This window comes from Bos indicus x Bos taurus, chromosome X (genome assembly GCF_003369695.1).
Source record: "Bos indicus x Bos taurus breed Angus x Brahman F1 hybrid chromosome X, Bos_hybrid_MaternalHap_v2.0, whole genome shotgun sequence".
NCBI lineage: Eukaryota > Metazoa > Chordata > Mammalia > Artiodactyla > Bovidae > Bos > Bos indicus x Bos taurus.
Window position 1 is genome coordinate 12,102,210 of NC_040105.1, and position 17,920 is coordinate 12,120,129.

The window sequence follows — 17,920 nt, forward strand, 5'->3', positions numbered from 1 at the left end:
AGATATGAGTGGAGCTTGAAATGTGAGTCAGCAAGAGTAAGACTAAAAATAATTACAAATAACACAGTTCTGTCAGTTACTCGTGAGTAAGGTGAGAGGGATGGCCCGATTAGGACTGGAAAATTTGAAAAATAGTGACAATGACAACCTTAATTAATCCTAGCAATTTTGGTGTTTACTTTTTTAAGGGATCAGATTGGCAACAAATCTCTTGTGATAGGAAATAAGACTATGCCCCATTAGGGGGGGATCAAAAATCTCTTTGGAATCCTGCCTGATCTCTTCCCTCCTTTGCTCCCTCCCTCTCTCTCTCTCTCTCTCACACACACACACACACACACGTATATATATATATACACACACTACTTCTTTGATGATATGCAGGAGATACTAATTATTTGGCATTCTTAGAAAAGAATCTGCAATCATTATCTATTGCTGCATCACAAATTACCCCCAAATTACTATTTTGGTAGCTTAAAATAGTACACATTTATCATCACATCACTTCTGTGGATCAGGAATCCTTATATGGCATAACTGGGCCCCATATCAGGGTTTCTGAGAAGGCCACGGTCCTCTCAAGGCTAACCTGGAAGGATCTGCTTCCTAGCTCACTCATGCGGTTGCTGGACCCATGTTGGCCTGGGGCCTCAGTTCCTCATAGTCTGTGGTCAGGCTTCCCTCAGTTCCTTGCCAAGTGGCCTCTCCATAGGGCATCTCTGTGGAGGGAATATCACATCTGGATTTACTAGTACGAGCACGTGAAAAGGCAAGAGAGAGAGAGAGAGTACAAGTCAGAAGGTAGGAAGTCACAGTGATTTGTAAGTTTTGCTATTTTCAATTGAAAATATAACATCCTACTACTTTTTTGTATTCAAATTTTAAACAACTTGCTATGGTGGTCCATGCATACTCAAAGGAGATGGGTTATACATGGGTGTGAATACCAAGAGGTGGCGATCCTTGGGGCCATCTTAGAAGTTTGCCTGCCACAGGACCCATGAAGGGGGAGTGGGTATATCTCTCTGTCTACATATCTGTCCGTCCATCCATCCATCTACCTACCTATGCATATTAATTAAGATTCCACTACTTAGATAAATAGCGCATGGGAAATATCTGCAGCATAGATTACCTTTATAGACCTTTAGTGCCTCAAAGCTGATTATTCATTCCACTAACTATTTCTTCATTCTGTGTCTTCCATAGATAGCACCTTGTTTGGTATCAGATTGAGAAGGATATTATGGCAGCAGCAGCAAGACCAACAAACTTTTACTGGGCAACTAACTTCCCTGTTTTAGGAAAACGCAAGGATTAAAAGGATATTAAGTTCATCTATCTGCCTTTTAAAAATATTTAATTAGCATTTCTTGAGTGTCCTCCACTTACCCATGCAAAGCATTTCAGAAATACAAAGATGAATATGAATCTCATTGAATGTTTGTTTAATTAAAGTCATTAAAGGATGTCCAGAGCCCATGCTCATGGGGAGATTCTAGACTTGCCTGAGCAAAGAGGAGGTGCTCCCCAGTTTGGTCCCGTATACAAGTCCTTCCCCCAACAGCACCCCCGCTCTGTTGGACCCCTGATGGTAAGCCCATGCCGTCAACACAGCCAGCCTGGACAGTGGTTCTCCAAGTTGCTGCTGGACTACCAACATCAGCATCACCTGAAAAGTTGTTAAAGATGCATATTCTCAGGCCCATTCCTGACACCAAATCAAAATTTTTACGGGTGGGGTCCAGAAGTCTGGGATTCAAATTCCAATCTAAGCCCTCTATATATGCAGATTTAGAAATCAGCCCTTTTCCACTGTCTTTCAGCTGTTGGTTGCTTCTCTATACTTTCCCCTTTGGCCTTCTATGTAGCCCACTGTACCTGCTGTACATGCACTCTTGCTCTGATCTTTAAGCCACTGTCAAATAAAATTCAAGAAGCTGGCCATCTCACTTTGGAGAAAGATGCACACATATCAAAGTGTGGTCAAAATGACCAAGGTGGAGATAAATGTTGGCAGAATCCAGGGGAAAGATGATTTTGTTCCAGCTAGGAGTATTGGAGAAGGTATTACAGAAGAGACAACACTTGATCTGACCTTTGGAAGATGAGAAGCATTTTAATAGACTGAGAAGTGAGGGAATTAGTGTTTTGACACATGCCTGAAGTGACAGGCAGAGTTGTATGCTTGGGGGTAAAACTCTGGAGGTATAGCCACTGGAATTCTAGCTTTTCCCAACTTGTAGCATTATCTGCTTTCACCTGGATTCATTCTTATCTGCCTCAACACTCCTTTAAGAAAGCCTATTGTCCAGATTTTTCTCTCCTTTCTCATCTCTTAATTGTTCTGAATTTTCTCCTTCATGAGATTAGCATCTTATAAACAAGCTGGAGCAGGCACATTCAGAGCTACTGCAGACGATTTGAGAATTAATAGTCTGGGCAAGACTTAATAGTTCAAATCATATGAAGGCAATTTCACTTTGGTCTTAGTCTAGTAAGTCATCAGAGCAGGCTTATCATCTTATGCATCTGGGTAGTGAGTTGAGGAGTTTGGTTGGAAAACAGGAGGGAAGTAGGTACTAAGAAAAGTTTTTAATATCCAAAAAAGGGAAAGAGCCCGGAGGAGATAAATGAGCATTAGTGATCTTGTTTTACTTAGACTGTCATGATGGATTAGTGATCCTTTCTTTAACAGTGATTCTTAAGAGGGGAAAATGTTGTCCCCAAGGGGACATTTAGCAGTATCTGAAGACATTTTTGCTTGTCACAATGGGGGCAAGGAGCTACTGGCATCTAACAGAGGACAGGGATGTGGCTAAACATTCTACAATACATAGAACAACCCTTCCCCCTGCTGCTGCTGCTGCTGCTGCTGCTAAGTCACTTCAGTCGTGTCCGACTCTGTGTGACCCCATAGACGGCAGCCCACCAGGCTCCCCCGTCCCTGGGATTCTCCAGGCAAGAACACTGGAGTGGGTTGCCATTTCCTTCTCCAATGCATGAAAGTGAAAAGTGAAAGTGAAGTCGTTCAGTCGTGTCCGACCCTCAGTGACCCCATGGACTGTAGCCCACCAGGCTCCTCCATCCATGGGATTTTCCAGGCAAGAGTACTGGAGTGGGGTGCCATTGCCTTCTCCGACCCTTCCCCCTACCCAACACCAAAGAATTACCCCATCTAACATGCCAGTAGTGCTGAGGATGAGAAGCCCTGGATGAAAAATACACTCCACACCAATCAGACTGGCTGAAATAAAATACAGTGACACATCGAGTGCTGGCAAGGATGTGGAGACACAAGAGGATCACTCATGCACTGCTGGTGGGAATGTATGAGTGGTATCATCATTCAGGGAAACAGTTTGATGGTTTCTTGTACAACTCTACCTGTAATCATCATAAGACTCAGCAATTGCATTCTTGGGCATTTAATCAAGAGAAATGAAAATGTATGTTCCTACATAACCTGGGCACAAATATTCCAAGAAGCTCTATTCATAATAACCCCAGACTGGAAATAACACAGATGTCCTTCAATGTGTGAACGGCAAAACAAACTATGCTACTTCTGAAAGGTTGCTGCTGCAAAGCCATGTGCTCCGCTGGGATTCATGATCTCTGGAGGAGAGGATTTCCACCCGGGGCCAGAGACCAGGCTTGACCACTGGAGCTTTTTGTGTAACAGAATTTTATTAAAGTATAAGGGAGACAGAGAAAGCTTCTGACATAGGATAGGTATCAGAAGAGGGCAGAAAGAACGCCCACTCGCTAGTTTTTAGCAAGGCATTTTATGTGGTTAGAGAGCTTCTAATCAGATAAAGGAAACGCCTCAAGGCTGAGGGAGTTTCTCCAGGCCCCTCTCCCACAATATACATTTTTGAGATAGGACAGCACAAGGTGTGTCACCCACGGCCATGAAATAATTCACACGAGTACTGGTGTGTTGAGTCGTTATCAGCCCAAAGTTTGAGAAAAGAAAATAGTCTTAGGCGGAACTATTTTGAAGAAAGGCAGATTCCAAAGCAAATACATAGTTTCATTAACAAAGGTTAAGAAAAACATTTCCATAAGAAAAGTGCATTGGTTAGTTCAAGGCAGAACCAGGTGCCTTCAACACAGAATTAAAAGAAGCTTCTTTTAATTTTGAGTAGACCAGGAAAAAACAAACAAACAAACAAACATCTGCCACTTGAAGTTTACTTCCTCCTGCCTCTTGGAGACCTGTGGTGTTCCTACCTGTCACCCTCTCACATCCATACCATAGAATATTACTTAGCAGTAAAAGTAAGAGACTATGGATACATGCCACAACTTGGGCGCATCTCCTGAGAATTATGCTGAGTGTAAAAAGCAAATCCCCAAAGGCTAAATGCTGTAGGATTCCATTCTTGACATGTTATAGAAATGGAATGTAAAAGTGGAGAATAGATTAGTGATTGCCAGGTGTTAAAGACAGGGAAACAAGACAGGGAGCAGGTAGAAGGTCGTTGCACTTTGAATAGGGCAACACAGAGGATTCTTGCAGGGACAGAACTATTCAGGATGCTGACTACAGTGGTGGCTAGACAAACCTACCCATGTGATAAATTTGAACGGAACCAAATACACACACACATACACACACACACACCAATGAGCACAAGTAAAGGGAACTAGCCTGGTTGTGATATTGTATTTGGCTTTTGTTGTTATTGTTCAGTTGCTCAGTCATGTCTGACTCTTTGCGACCCCCTGGACTGCAGCACAACAGGCTTCCCTGTCCTTCACCATCTTCCGGAGCTTACTCAAACTCATGTCCATCAAGTTGGTGATGCCATCCAACTATCTCATCCTCTGTTGTCCGCTTCTCCTCCTGCCTTCAATCTTTTCCAGCATCAGGGTCTTTTCTAATGAGTCAGCTCTTCGTATCAGGTGGCCAAAGTATTGGAGCTTCAGCTTCAGCATCAGTTCTTCCAATGAATATTCAGGGTTGATTTCCTTTAGGATTGACAGGTTTGACCTCCTTGCAGTCTAAGGGACTCTCAAGAGTCTTCTCCAGCACCACAGTTCAAACGCATCAAATCTCTGCACTCAGCTTTCTTTATGGCCCAACTCTCATATCCATACATGACTACTGGAAAAACCACAGCTTTGACTATACAGACCTTTATCGGCAAAGTAATGTCTCTGCTTTTTAATATGCTGTCTAGGTTGGTCATAGCTTTTCTTCCAAAGAGCAAACGTATTTTTAATTCCATGGCTGCAGTTACTGTCCACAGTGATTTTGGAGCCCAAGAAAATAAAGTCTGTCACTGTTTCCATTGTTTCCCCATCTATTTGCCATGAAATGATGATCTTTGTTTTTTGAATGTTGAATTTTAAGCCAGCTTTTTCACTCTTTTCTTTCACCTTCATCAGGAGGCTCTTTAGTTCCTCTTCACTTTTTGCCATAAGGGTGGTGTCACCAGTATATCTGAGGTTATTGATATTTCTCCTGGCTTTTGGGGAGAAATTTTGGTTTTTTAAGATATTATTGAGTAAGACTGAATAAAATGTTCCTAGGATATCTCTATATCATTCCCTAAAACTGCAAGTGTATCTATAATTATCTCAAAAGAAAAAGTAAAAAAAAAAAAAAAAAAAGAGTTCAGATTCACATACTTTGAGAGTATGAATGGTTTGTTTTGCGCAAGCTTTCAGGAGATTATAACCTTTCTTTTTCCTGCTCAAGGGCATTATGATTTTTGTCTTCTTTCCTGAAATTAAATGTAAGGCCTCAAGGTAAAACAAAATACATTCACCCTTATTGATATTTTCTCAGTGTCATTAGATAGGAAAACTACAGTGATCCCCCTCCACCTTGTCATCTTGGTTTACAAATGCCACTGTCCCTCCTAATTACACATGCTTCACTAGCCTAAAAAAATAGCCCGTTGACATCAATACAAAGACAAAGCACTTGAAATAAAGCCATCTTCATCTCTAATATACTGTGATTCATAGAATGAAGGAAGAATATAAACTATATATAAAAGAGTGACATTTAAAGAAAAGCAAAGGTCTAAAAATAGCTCTTTCACTCCAAGTTTTATATATTCAACATTTCTCATTAATATGCTTCCAATTAGAATTCTATAGACATTACTCATGTAAATGTTGAGCCTAATGTTTTGTTCTGTTAATTTGTCACTGTTATGTCTTTATTTCTTCTGTTCAGGATGAATTGTGATGTGCTAAACTGGTTCCCTGTTGCAGCTGGACTAGTAACTTTGCTTCTAAATCAGAGCCACTACAATTCAGAGTGATGGATCAAAGATATAAACCTGCTTTGTAACATGGGGTATATTGCTATTTCTGAAACTATAGGAGGTAGAAAGCAATAGGAGGGTGTGAGGATAGGTTTTTCAACTCTCTGATGGTAGATTTCTTTGACAAATAGAAGATAATCACAGTCTACATGTCAGGACAAGCTAGAACCAAGTGTCAGCGCAATTTCAGAAAAACATCTGGAAAATCACATAGGGCAATGACATTGTGTGTCTATCAAAGGGGAAAGATAATTTCTCTTTCATTAGCAAGCAATATAGTTAAATTATTTGGTAAACATTTTTGAGGATAAAATATGACTAAGGAAGGCTCAATAATCCATTTGCTTGACTAAAAGTGATGTATTTTTTCAAAAGTGATTTTTATAACTGAATGAGTGTTATTGCCCAGGAAGATACTGAAGAATTGTTTGATGGTAGGGATCATTGTCTTGATACTGTTTTAATGGAAATGTCTCTATTTTATTATTTGGTAAGAAATTTGTTCTTTGTCCCTGATAAATATGTTTGCTCTAGTTAAAGAGATATTTTTTTATTCATTGCTTACTAATAATCTTATCCTGAATTTCTGTTTAATTTTAACACATAAACCTATTAAAATTATCACATGGTTTTTTTCTCCTTCATGTGTAAATTGTTTCCTCATGTTGAACTATCCTTATATTTATCATGTGTGATATATTATTCTTTTAGAATATACTTTAATATTTTAAAGTGAATTCTTTAATCATGAATTCTTTTGCATGATTTTTAATATCCAATTTACTAATGTTGGCAATATATTCATTAATAAGACTGGTCAATAATTTTGTTTTGAGGATAGAGCTGTCCTTATCTGATTAGCATGTCACCTTAGTTTCTTAGAAATAAATTTGGACTTTTATCTTTTTCCTAGCTTCAGGACAGTTTAAGTAGAACACATATAACCTTTTTAAAATATATATATATATAGTACATAGTACTATATAACAGTACATAGTACTGTTCCATAGAACTAGCTGGCATAATGGCTTGTGCAGGGCAAGGGAGAATTTTGATGATTTAAAAAATATTTTTATGGATTCCCGCCCCCTCCCTGCCCCTCTCTGTCTTCTCTGCACTGGGAGCAGCTTTCCTGCCGTAGCCCTTCATCCCCTGAAAATGTACACTTGCGCCAAGTTCGTCTCCACCCCCTCCTTGATCAGGAGAACCTCTACAGTATTGAGCCGATCACTGTCTGCAGTGGTGGTAAGACGACCGGAAACACTGACGGATGAGAGCCACAGCAGCTTGGCAGTAGTTCCCCGTCCCCTGACCACCTCACTTACTCCTAGCCGCAGCTTCCAAACCAGTGCCATTTCAAGGGACATTGACACAGCAGCCAAGTTCATTGGAGCTGGGGCTGCCACAGTAGGGGTGGCTGGCTCTGGAGCTGGAATTGGGACCGTGTTTGGGAGTCTCATCATTGGTTATGCCAGGAACCCTTCTCTGAAGCAGCAGCTCTTCTCCTACGCCATTCTGGGCTTTGCCCTCTCGGAGGCCATGGGGCTCTTTTGCCTGATGGTGGCCTTTCTCATCCTCTTCGCCATGTGAAGGAGCCGTTTCCACCTCCCATAGTTCTTCTCCCGTGTCTCATCTGCCCTGTATGTTTCTTTTCCTGTACCTCCCCAGGCAACCTGGGGAAAGTGGTTGGCTCAGGGCTTGACAGAAGGAAGACAAATAAATACTGTATTAATAAGATGTTTAAAAAAAAAAAAAAATATTTTTATGGTCTACTCAGTCTTTTTAACTGTACTTGGGTCAGAGTTAATAATTTTTGTTTTCTTTGAAAACTATTCCAATCATGCATATTTTCAAAGCTATTGACATATAACTGTAATTCTTTCGCATGATTTTGAATGCCTTGGGCAAGGCATAATTTGAAAATACTTAACTATATCAGCTATTGTATCAAAAAAGTATCTATATTTAAGAAAGCTCATATCCTATCCTAGGTGTGCGAAAAACGAGGTCTCATTCTCTTAAGCGTCCTCTAGTTTCAGCAAGGCTTGCTTTAAACACTTGGATGATGTGTATTGAAGGGAACCAAAAAAAAGCCTCTTCACTTCAAATTCTTTACTACTTCTTGATCTCAATAAGAATGAATTCCACCAGTTAATCACTTCTTTAGAAGTAAAGTAAAAAATGCTTTATGGAAGGAGTGTCACACCCTCCATTTTGCCTTATCACAATTTTGTTTAGTCTGAACAGATTGCGGGACATCCTGGTGGGATATATACCCATGGATTTCAAATTCAAATGCAAATGGGCGCAAATGCTTGCCCTTGAGAAATATATCAATTCTTATTGTTTTATTCCAGACTTTGTATCTAGATTTTATTCCATGCTAGGCAACAAAACAAAGGCAACTTACAGCTAATTTCTGCCTCAAATTTCCTTGCCTATTTGATTTTGGATGTTTAACCATGGATTGTGAACTTTAGCTAACTAAAACATTACCCCCTGAGTGGAAAATTCAGAATCCAAGCACTAGATATAGACTTGAGGGTGCATGAATGTCCACTGACCACAGACAAGCCAGTGAAAAGTTAATTAAGTAATTAAGAAGCAAATAACAGGGCCATCAGCATGCATAGAACCAACAGCTTGGAAACTTAGTTATTCATTACCCCTGAAATTTGTATTGACAAAAATGCATCTTCATGGCTGCTTGGCATCCATCTACTTCCTTATTATGAACTGAGAGGATGGTTAGGACTGTCTAATAGCAAAGTTAATGAAACTAAGAGGTTTGTTTTCCTTAATTCTAACAGATGGAGTCTAGGGACACCACTGCATAGAATATACAGCTAAGAGCTAGGAGTCTGAAATTCAACTCACCACGTTTAGCTCTCTCCATGCACTATCTTCAACTCCTCTAAGACTGAGCATAATACATATTGATCCCTTTACCTCCCAGGGATTGTTTTTTTCATAGTGTAATGAGCTGCTTGTGTAAAGTTCCTTAGAGAAAGCTACTGCTAAGATACAGCACTTCAAAATGCATGGAAAAAGAAATCAATCTTGGCCTTATCAAATAAGATGAGTCCACAGTCACATACCACTTCTTGGCATCCTGAGGAAAATTACATTTTTGGGGGGTTTTGTTTAAATCAAGGAAGCATTAAAGACTTGATCCCCTTTTCCCCATTAGTCCCAAGAAGATAGCAGCAGGGAAATCACAAGAGTGGAAATGCCCAGGTAGAAGAAAGCCAGGGGCTGTGCATGCATGTTAATGCCTCACCCAGGATGGTTCTGCTTATTCCATCCACACCCCTCCATAGCTCTAGCTGATGCTTAGCTGTGCTGCCCAGTTGTCAGTTCCTAGAGGGAAAGGAGGCTGCCTGTTAGCTTACTTTACATCAAAGTGAAATTGACTACATTAGTCATGTGAGCTATATTTTGATGCTTCCTTTCAAATGTTTCAGAGAGTCTCCAGGTTTGTTTCTGTTTCACTGACTTATTCAAAAGCACACACACCTAATATATTAGCTTTGGTGTCTATTTCAGAACCAAAAAGAATGCCTGAGTTCAGAAGGAGTTGGCAAGTAAACATAATTCTTTCCAGCTTCTGCCTCTCAAATTAATTCCTTGCATTGGAACATATCATAGACCAATGCTTTCTTAATGTTAAGGTGCACACAACCCCATGGGGATTGTGTTAAAATGCAGAGTCTGACTCAGTAGCTCTACATTTCTAAACAACTCCCAAAGTGATAGCTGAACTGCTCTCCCACAGATCTTAGTATGAGGAGTGAAACCATATTGCTGCACAGAGGTGCTATTCTTTAAAGGTCTTAGAATATTAAGAAGGAAAAAAAAGTAAAGGAAAAGAAGAAATTAACCAGACAATGAAGGAAATATGGGAAGGTCTGGGTTTTCAGACAATAAGTGAGCAACAAATAATTTACTACCACGGAGCAAAACACTCCAAATTGAAGGTATGGTGATGTGACAGGCTTGGGTAGCTGATCGTTTAAGCTATGTACTATAAGTAAACAGAACAAAGAGAAAAGCAATAACTGCTCTGAACATGGATTCCATTTCAGCTCCCAGATGGATAGAGATTTTCACTCTTTTATGATTCTTCAGGTAATGAGAAAAAAACTCCTAAAGTGTGACATAAATGGCCTTCAAGAGGCATTAGTGTTTAAAGAGCAAAAAAAAATGCTTTACTTCAAGGTTATTGGGGTTGGGAGGAGCATTTCAAATTAGCGGGAATGGGAATAGCAAAGTGTGAGGCAGAATTTTCCTTCTTAAGTGGGCCAGTTGATGAACTATTCAAGTCGGTTTATAATCATCCAAATGTTCTAAGACATGAGGATGCATTACCACGTTAGATTGGCTTGAATCTTGGAAGGAAATGTCAGAAGGAATCTTCCCTGCTCTGTTTCCTTGAGGTGAGAAAAGGACTGTTGGATGGTTATGGAAGGAGGAATTGGTCTCTCTTTACCTTTGAGTAAAAGTGTTGAACACTTGGGTTTAATAAAAACAAGCACTGGACAGGGAGTCAGAATGTCTGAGTTCCAGGGCCAATGTCTCTATTAACTAGCTGTTGAACCTTGAGCAACAGCTCTCTAAAGTTTCTCTCTTGATAGGATTAATCGAAATTAGTGTTTCTCAAAGTGTGACAGGATGTTAATTGAAGTTATGTAGAAAAATGCTCTCTGTGGTCAAATGAGGTATACAGATTTTGGGTGCGGTACACTTAAACAGGTTTCATTAGAAGCAAGCTTCTTGCATTCTTTACGTGGAGCCTCTGAATATGAAGAGCAGGATTTACCACACTTATTTGATTGTCGAACCCTTTTTGTTGTTGTTCAGTCACTAAGTCATGTCTGACTCTTTGTGACCCAACAGATTGCAGCACGCCAGGTTTCCCTTTCCTTCCGCATCTCCTGGAGTTTGCTCATATTCATGTCCATTGAGTCAGTGATGCCATCCAACCATCTCATCCTCTGCTGCCCTCTTCTCCTTTTTACAAAGACCGTTTCAAAAGATTAATGTTCTACAGAATTTACTTTGAGAAATAAAAATGCTTTCTAAGGCTACTTTCATTTTTGGTACAATATCCTATTCAGTTGTGTCCGACTCTTAGTAACCCTATGGACTGCAGCCCGCCAGGCTCCTCTGTCCATGGAATTCACCAGGCAAGAATACTATAGTGGGTAGCCATTCCTTTCTCCAGGGAATATTCCTAGTCCAGGGATTGAACCTGGGTCTCCTGCATTGTAGGCAGATTCTTTACTGTCTGAGCCACCAGGGAAGCCTACAATATCCTACTATGGAAGTTAAACCAGGAATATCTAGAAATCATACCTACATCAAAAACTAAAATTAAAAAAGTGAGGTTTATACTATTTTAAATTTCTTACTGTTTTAACTTGATAAAATTTGTTTTAAAAAATAGCCTCTTAATCTAATTCCAAAATCAATGTACTTTTATTATAGAATTTTATTTGAAAAATAGGGAAAAGCACAAAAACTTATTAAGCATCACAACTACTAATACTTTCATAGACATCCTTCTAAAGTCAAAGTATATCCTATACTCTTTTCATCCTTGTCAAGATTTTTACCTCCCATTCAGCAGATCTCATATTCCAGTTTGCATATGGTCATGTTGCTTTCACATTTGGCCCATTTTTAAAAATAAGGACCTTCAAATACAAAATTTTTCTGATATAAGATAAAACACTGAAGCTTAAAAATAGTCTCAAAATGAAAGATAGTAATAAATTGCACAGTAGAAAATCAGCTTCATTATTATAGTCAGTACATTATTATTATAATCTAAGAGGCTGAATTCTTGTCATATCTGAATATTCCTTGGCAGTGGCATCCAATTTATTTGTATATTTACACCCTATCCTGTTGCAGATATAATTGATGGTGACTCTCCAAGTGTCTTTAAATTGACTCCAATAATTAAAACTCATCAGCTTTAAGATATTGAGAACCCATAGCCTCTTAAATATCTCTGAGGGTAGGAGATGATGATTTTCATTTTATAGATTCATCAGAATACCAGGATTAATCATAAGACTTGAATAATAGTCTCTACATTGGGTGCTTTATTGCAACAGTGAGAACAAAATTCTAGAAGATTTTGTTTATAACTCTGCCTTTAAAAATGAGGAATCTACACAGTGACCCCTGGGGTTGCCTTTTAACTAGTTTTGAATCTTTCCATTATAAAAACAAGTTATTGAAGGAAGAAATGGTGGGTATTTTTTCCCTTAAAATGTGTTTTTCCCCATTAAAATTGTGCACTCCTTATTTTCGGAGAAGCCTATCTTACAAAGTTGCGTTATGGATATTTAAGGGACAAATCACAGGTTTTTGACTGGAGAGGAGTATTATTGATTTTCTGTGATTAAGGGATAAAGAGAAGATTATGCAATGCCCTTCTTCCTTTGCCAACTACTGGTATTTTGACTGTAAACATAAAAATATATTTCCCTTTAATACTCTTAAAAAATTAATTGTGCATCTAAGAATTAGAGGTAGTAATGGTTCAGTTGGTTCGCCATCAGCTGAGGCCCACAGATGGCTTAAGGATGAATGATCAGGCTCTCATCCTAAGAATTTTTATTTTTAATAATTGATGCCGAGTATGTTTTGCCACCACTGTTCCCCACTTAATTACTTTTCTTTTTGATCAAACACATTAATGAAAAGAGATCTAATAAATCATGTGCAAAAACAGTAAAGTGCTTAATTAACATGTGTGGCCCTGATTGATGGTGATAGAAAGCAGTAGTAGTGCAGAGCAGGCTCACAAGGGCACCTTCAGCCAACGTGGTATCGCAGTATCTTGAACAAACAAAAGGCCAAGAGCGGAATACATGGACTCTATTCTCACTTAAGTACTAGTCGTGACACTACAGATCACAATGTGATTACCATAGTTCTCTTTCTTCTTTTTGACTCAGAGCCTCTGTGCTCTTGGCTTGGGGGATCTAAACAGTATGTGGGAAACATAAACCAACAAATGCTGGGGTAGGCTATTACTAAACAGCCAGTATTTATTGAAGTCTTATTATATCCTTGTGGCTCAGCTGGTAAAGAATCTGACTGCAATCAGAGACCTGGGTTTGATCCCTGAGTTGGGAAGATCCCCTGGAGAAGGGAAAGGCTACCCACTCCAGTATTCTGGCCTGGAGAATTCCATGGACTAGTCCATGGGGTCGCAAAGAGTCAGGCTGAGTGACTTTCACTTTCACTTTATGACATTCTAGGTAATCTGCTATGTGTCTTAAAAGATTTCTCAGTCATAAAAAGGAATGAAATGATGCCATTTGCAGCAACATAGATGGGCCTAGAGATACTAAGTGAAGGAAGTCAGAGGAAGATGAATATCTTATGATATCACTTGTATATGGAATCTAAACTATCATACAAATTAACTTATTTATGAAACAGAAACAGACTCACAGACATAGAAAACAAACTTATGGTAACCAAAGGGGAAAGATAGTGGGAGAAAGGACAAATTAGGAGTTTGGGATTAATAGATACATACCACTATATATAAAATAATAAGATCCTACTGTATATAGAGCACAGAGAACTATATTCAATATCCTGTAATAACCTATAATCATGGCATCCGGTCCCATCACTTCATGGCAAATAGATGGGGAAACAATGGAAACAGTGAGAGACTCTTTTTTGGCAGGGCTCCAGAATCACTGCAGATGGTGACTGCAGCCATGAAATTAAAAGATGCTTGCTCCTTGGAAGAAAAGCTATGACCAACCTAGATAGCATATTAAAAAGCAGAGATATTACTTTACCAACAAGGGTCTGTCTAGTCAAAGCTATGGTTTTTCCAGTAGTCATGTATGGATGTGAGGGCTGGACTATAAAGAAAGCTGAATGCCAAAGAATTGATGCTTTTGAACTGTGGTGTTGGAGAAGACTCTTGAGAGTTCCATGGACTGCAAGGAGATCCAACCAGTTAATCCTAAAGGAAATCAGTCCTGACTATTCATTGGAAAGACTGATGCTAAAGCTGAAATTCCAATACTTTGGCCACCTGATGCGAAGAACTGACTCATTGGAAAAGACCCTGATGCTGGGAAAGATTGAAGGCAGGAGAAAGGGACAATGGAGGATCAGATGGTTGGATGGCATCACCAATATGATGGACATGAGTTTGAGTAGGTTCTGGGAGGCATGCTGCGGTCCATGGGGGCACAAAGAGTCAGTCACGACTGAGTGACTGAACGAAACTGAGCTGAATAACTATAATGGAAAAGAATCTGAAAAAGAATACACACACACACACACACACATATATTTATATAACTGAATCACTTGTACACCTGCACATCAATAACTAACACAGTACTATAAACCAACTATATTTCAATAAAAAAAAAGATTGCCTTATTTAATGCTACAATACATTTAGCTAGTGATCATTACTATCTTCATTTTATAACAAATAACCAATACATATAGGTGGTAAGCAATGGTCCAGATTACACAGCTAATAAATGAGGCAGTCTGGTCAGTTTTATCCTGTAGCCTCATTTCATTGACTGGAAGTTGTTTTCCCATATATTTCCAGTTAATTTGAAATTCTGGGGGAGAAAATTATGATAGATGTCCCTAGAATGGAATCACCTGAGAACCAACAAAGGTTGCAATAATTATATTTTATACATACACATTGAGAAAATAGATTGCATTGCATGATTAAGACACAGAAACAACTTAATTTTGTTGCCTGAGAGTGGTAGACTATGGATGAAGTTGGGAGCTCTTTTTTATTCTTTATCTTATGTTCCGATTTTTTTCTTTTTGTGATGTGGTTTTGCTGCTTTTAAAATGAGAAGCAATGGAAGCCAGGCTTCTCAGGTGGCACAGTGGTAAAGAATCTGCCTGCCAATGCATGAGACGCCAGAGACGTGGGTTCAATCCCTGGGTCAGGAAGATCCCCTAGAGGAGGAAATGGCAAGCCACTCCGTATTCTTGCCTGGAGAATTCCATGGACAGAGGAGCCTGGTGAGCTACAGTCCATGAGGTCGCAGAGAGTCAGACATGGCTGAGCACACAATGGAAGCCACCAAATAAGTCCCTCTTCTCTTTACCTCCCTTAAGAATGGACAGATCCTACCTCACCTTAATCTGAAGTTGCTCAGAATGTATGACCAAATCAGCTTCATTGTTAAAATAGACTGCCTATGTTCCCAAATCAGCTTTGGGCTCTGGAATCAAGTTCGCCCCCTGCCCCCTACTGAAGATTCCTGGTTGGCTAGTCTGTTGCTGAAAGATATTCATGAAGACTTTCATGATTCCCTGCTTGCAGATCCTTTCTAAAAGCACTGACGAGGGTAAAATGGAGAAACTTTTGATAATCCTGCATAGCATCTCTTTTATAAAGGGCTGTTAGATGCATTTGGTTAAATGAGACAAATAGTCACTGTTTTAACTCACAGATTCAGATGAAAAAGGGGACTGATTCATATTTTGTACCACACCATACTTTGTATCACACGTCAAACTTGAGGACCTTCAGGTCAGGTGCATCATTTGTGTCGGGGATGTGAGGGGAAGGCCAATATATTGAATATCTCAGTTCTGCCAAATACTCACATACAGGAAGACAGCAGAGCTCCGGCAGCGAAAGTAAACCAGGGGATCATAGAGGATGCTCAGGACCCAAATCAATTCCTTTAGTCCATGGGGAGAGGCAAAGAGCATCAGGTGTGTCCTAAAGTCAGAAAAAAAAAATGTTCTAATAGGTGAAAGGAACACAGAAGAAATTAAAAAGAGGCCATAAGGAAATTGGAGAGGAGAGGAGATTAGGGGAGAGAATTACCCCTCTTCACTTGACCCTTTTCTTGTCAAGACATTCAAAAGTAAAAACTGAAAGCTTTTTTTTTTTTTTTTTTTCTTACTTGTTTGGAGCACATATCTAATTTCATTATAAAATGGGTTCAGTTCAGTTCAGTCGCTTAGTTGTGTCCGACTCTTTGTGACCCCATGGACTGCAGGACTCCAGGCCTCCCGAATCATCACCAAATCCTGGAATTTGCTCAAACTCAAGTCCATCGAGACAGTGATGCTATCCAACCATATCATCCTCTGTCATCCCTTTCTCCTGCCTTCAATCTTTCCCAGCATCAGGGCCTTTTCATATGAGTCAGTTCTCCACATCAGGTGGCCAAAGTATTGGAGCTTCAGCTTCAGCATCAGTCCTTCCAATGAATATTCAGGACCGATTTCCTTAGGATGGACTGGTTGGATCTCCTTGCAGTCCATGGGACTCTTAGGAGTCTTCTCCAACACCACAGTTCAAAAGCATCAATTCTTTGGTACTCAGCTTTCTTTATAGTCCAACCCTCACATCCATACATGACTACTGGAAAAACCATAGCTTTGACTAGACAGACCTTTGTCGGCAAAGTGATGTCTCTGCTTTTTAATATGCTGTCTAGGTTGGTCATAGCTTTTCTTCCAAGGAGCAAGTGTCTTTTAATTTCATGGCTGCAGTCACCATCTGCAGTGATTTTGGAGCCCCAAAATATAAAGTCTCTCACTGTTTCCATTGTTTCCCCATCTATTTGCCATGAAATGACGGGACCAGATGCCATGATGTTCGCTTTTTGAATGTTGAGTTTTAAGCCAGATTTTTTACTCTCCTCTTTCACTTTCATCAAGACACTCTTTAGTTCTTCTTTGCTTTCTGCCATATTGATATTTGAGGTTATTGATATTTCTCCCAGCAATCTTGATTCCAGCTTGTGCTTCATTCAGCCCAGCATTTTTTATGATGTACTCTGCATATAAGTTAAATAAGCAGGGTGACAATATACAGCGTTGACATACTCCTTTCCCAATTTGGAACCAGTCTATTGTTCCATGTCCAGTTCTAACTGTTGCTTCTTGACATGCATACAGATTACTCAGAAGGCAGGTAAGGTAGTCTGGTATTTCCATCTCTTGAAGAATTTTCCACAGTTTGTTGTGATCCACATAGTCAAAGGTTTTGCCATAATCAATAAAGCAGAAGTAGATGCTTTTATGGAACTCTCTTGCTTTTTAAATGATCCAGTCGATGTTAGAAATTTGATCTCTGGTTCCTCTGCCTTTTCTCAATCCAGCTTGAACATCTGGAAGTTCATGGTTCATGTACTGTTGAAGCCTGGCTTGGAGAATTTTGAGCATTACTTTACTAGTGTGTGAGATGAGTGCAATTGTGTGGTAGTTTAAGCATTCTTTGGCATTGCCTTTGTTTGGGATTGGAATGAAAACTGACCTTTTCCAGTCCTGTGGCCACTGCTGAGTTTTCCAGATTTGCTGGCATATTGAGTGCAGCACTTTCACAGCATCATCTTTTAGGATTTGAAATAGCTCAACTGGAATTCCATCACCTCCACTAGCTTTGTTCATAGTGATGCTTCCTAAGGCCACTTGACTTCACATTCCTGGATGTGTGGCTCTAGGTGAGTGATCACACCATCGTGGTTATCTGGGTCACGAAGATCTTTTTTGTACAGTTCTTCTGTCTATTCTTTCCACCTCTTCTTAATATCTTCTGCTTCTGTTAGGTCCATACCATTTCTGTCCTTTATTGTGCC

The 17,920-nt window shown here is 39.6% G+C and overlaps 1 protein-coding gene across 1 annotated transcript; it reads left to right on the forward strand.

The window, feature by feature from the left end:
* Window positions 1–7,374: 7,374 nt before the first annotated feature.
* On the forward strand, window positions 7,375–8,027 carry LOC113887389 (ATP synthase F(0) complex subunit C2, mitochondrial). Its single transcript, XM_027534504.1, has one exon. It carries the CDS (start codon window positions 7,449–7,451, stop codon window positions 7,878–7,880), a length of 432 nt encoding a protein of 143 aa, XP_027390305.1. The 5' UTR covers window positions 7,375–7,448; the 3' UTR covers window positions 7,881–8,027.
* Window positions 8,028–17,920: the final 9,893 nt, after the last annotated feature.

Excerpts from the sequence above, each read along its gene's own strand:
- LOC113887389 (XM_027534504.1), top strand. The coding sequence starts at position 7,449 with ATGTACACTTGCGCCAAGTTCGTCTCCACCCCCTCCTTGATCAGGAGA.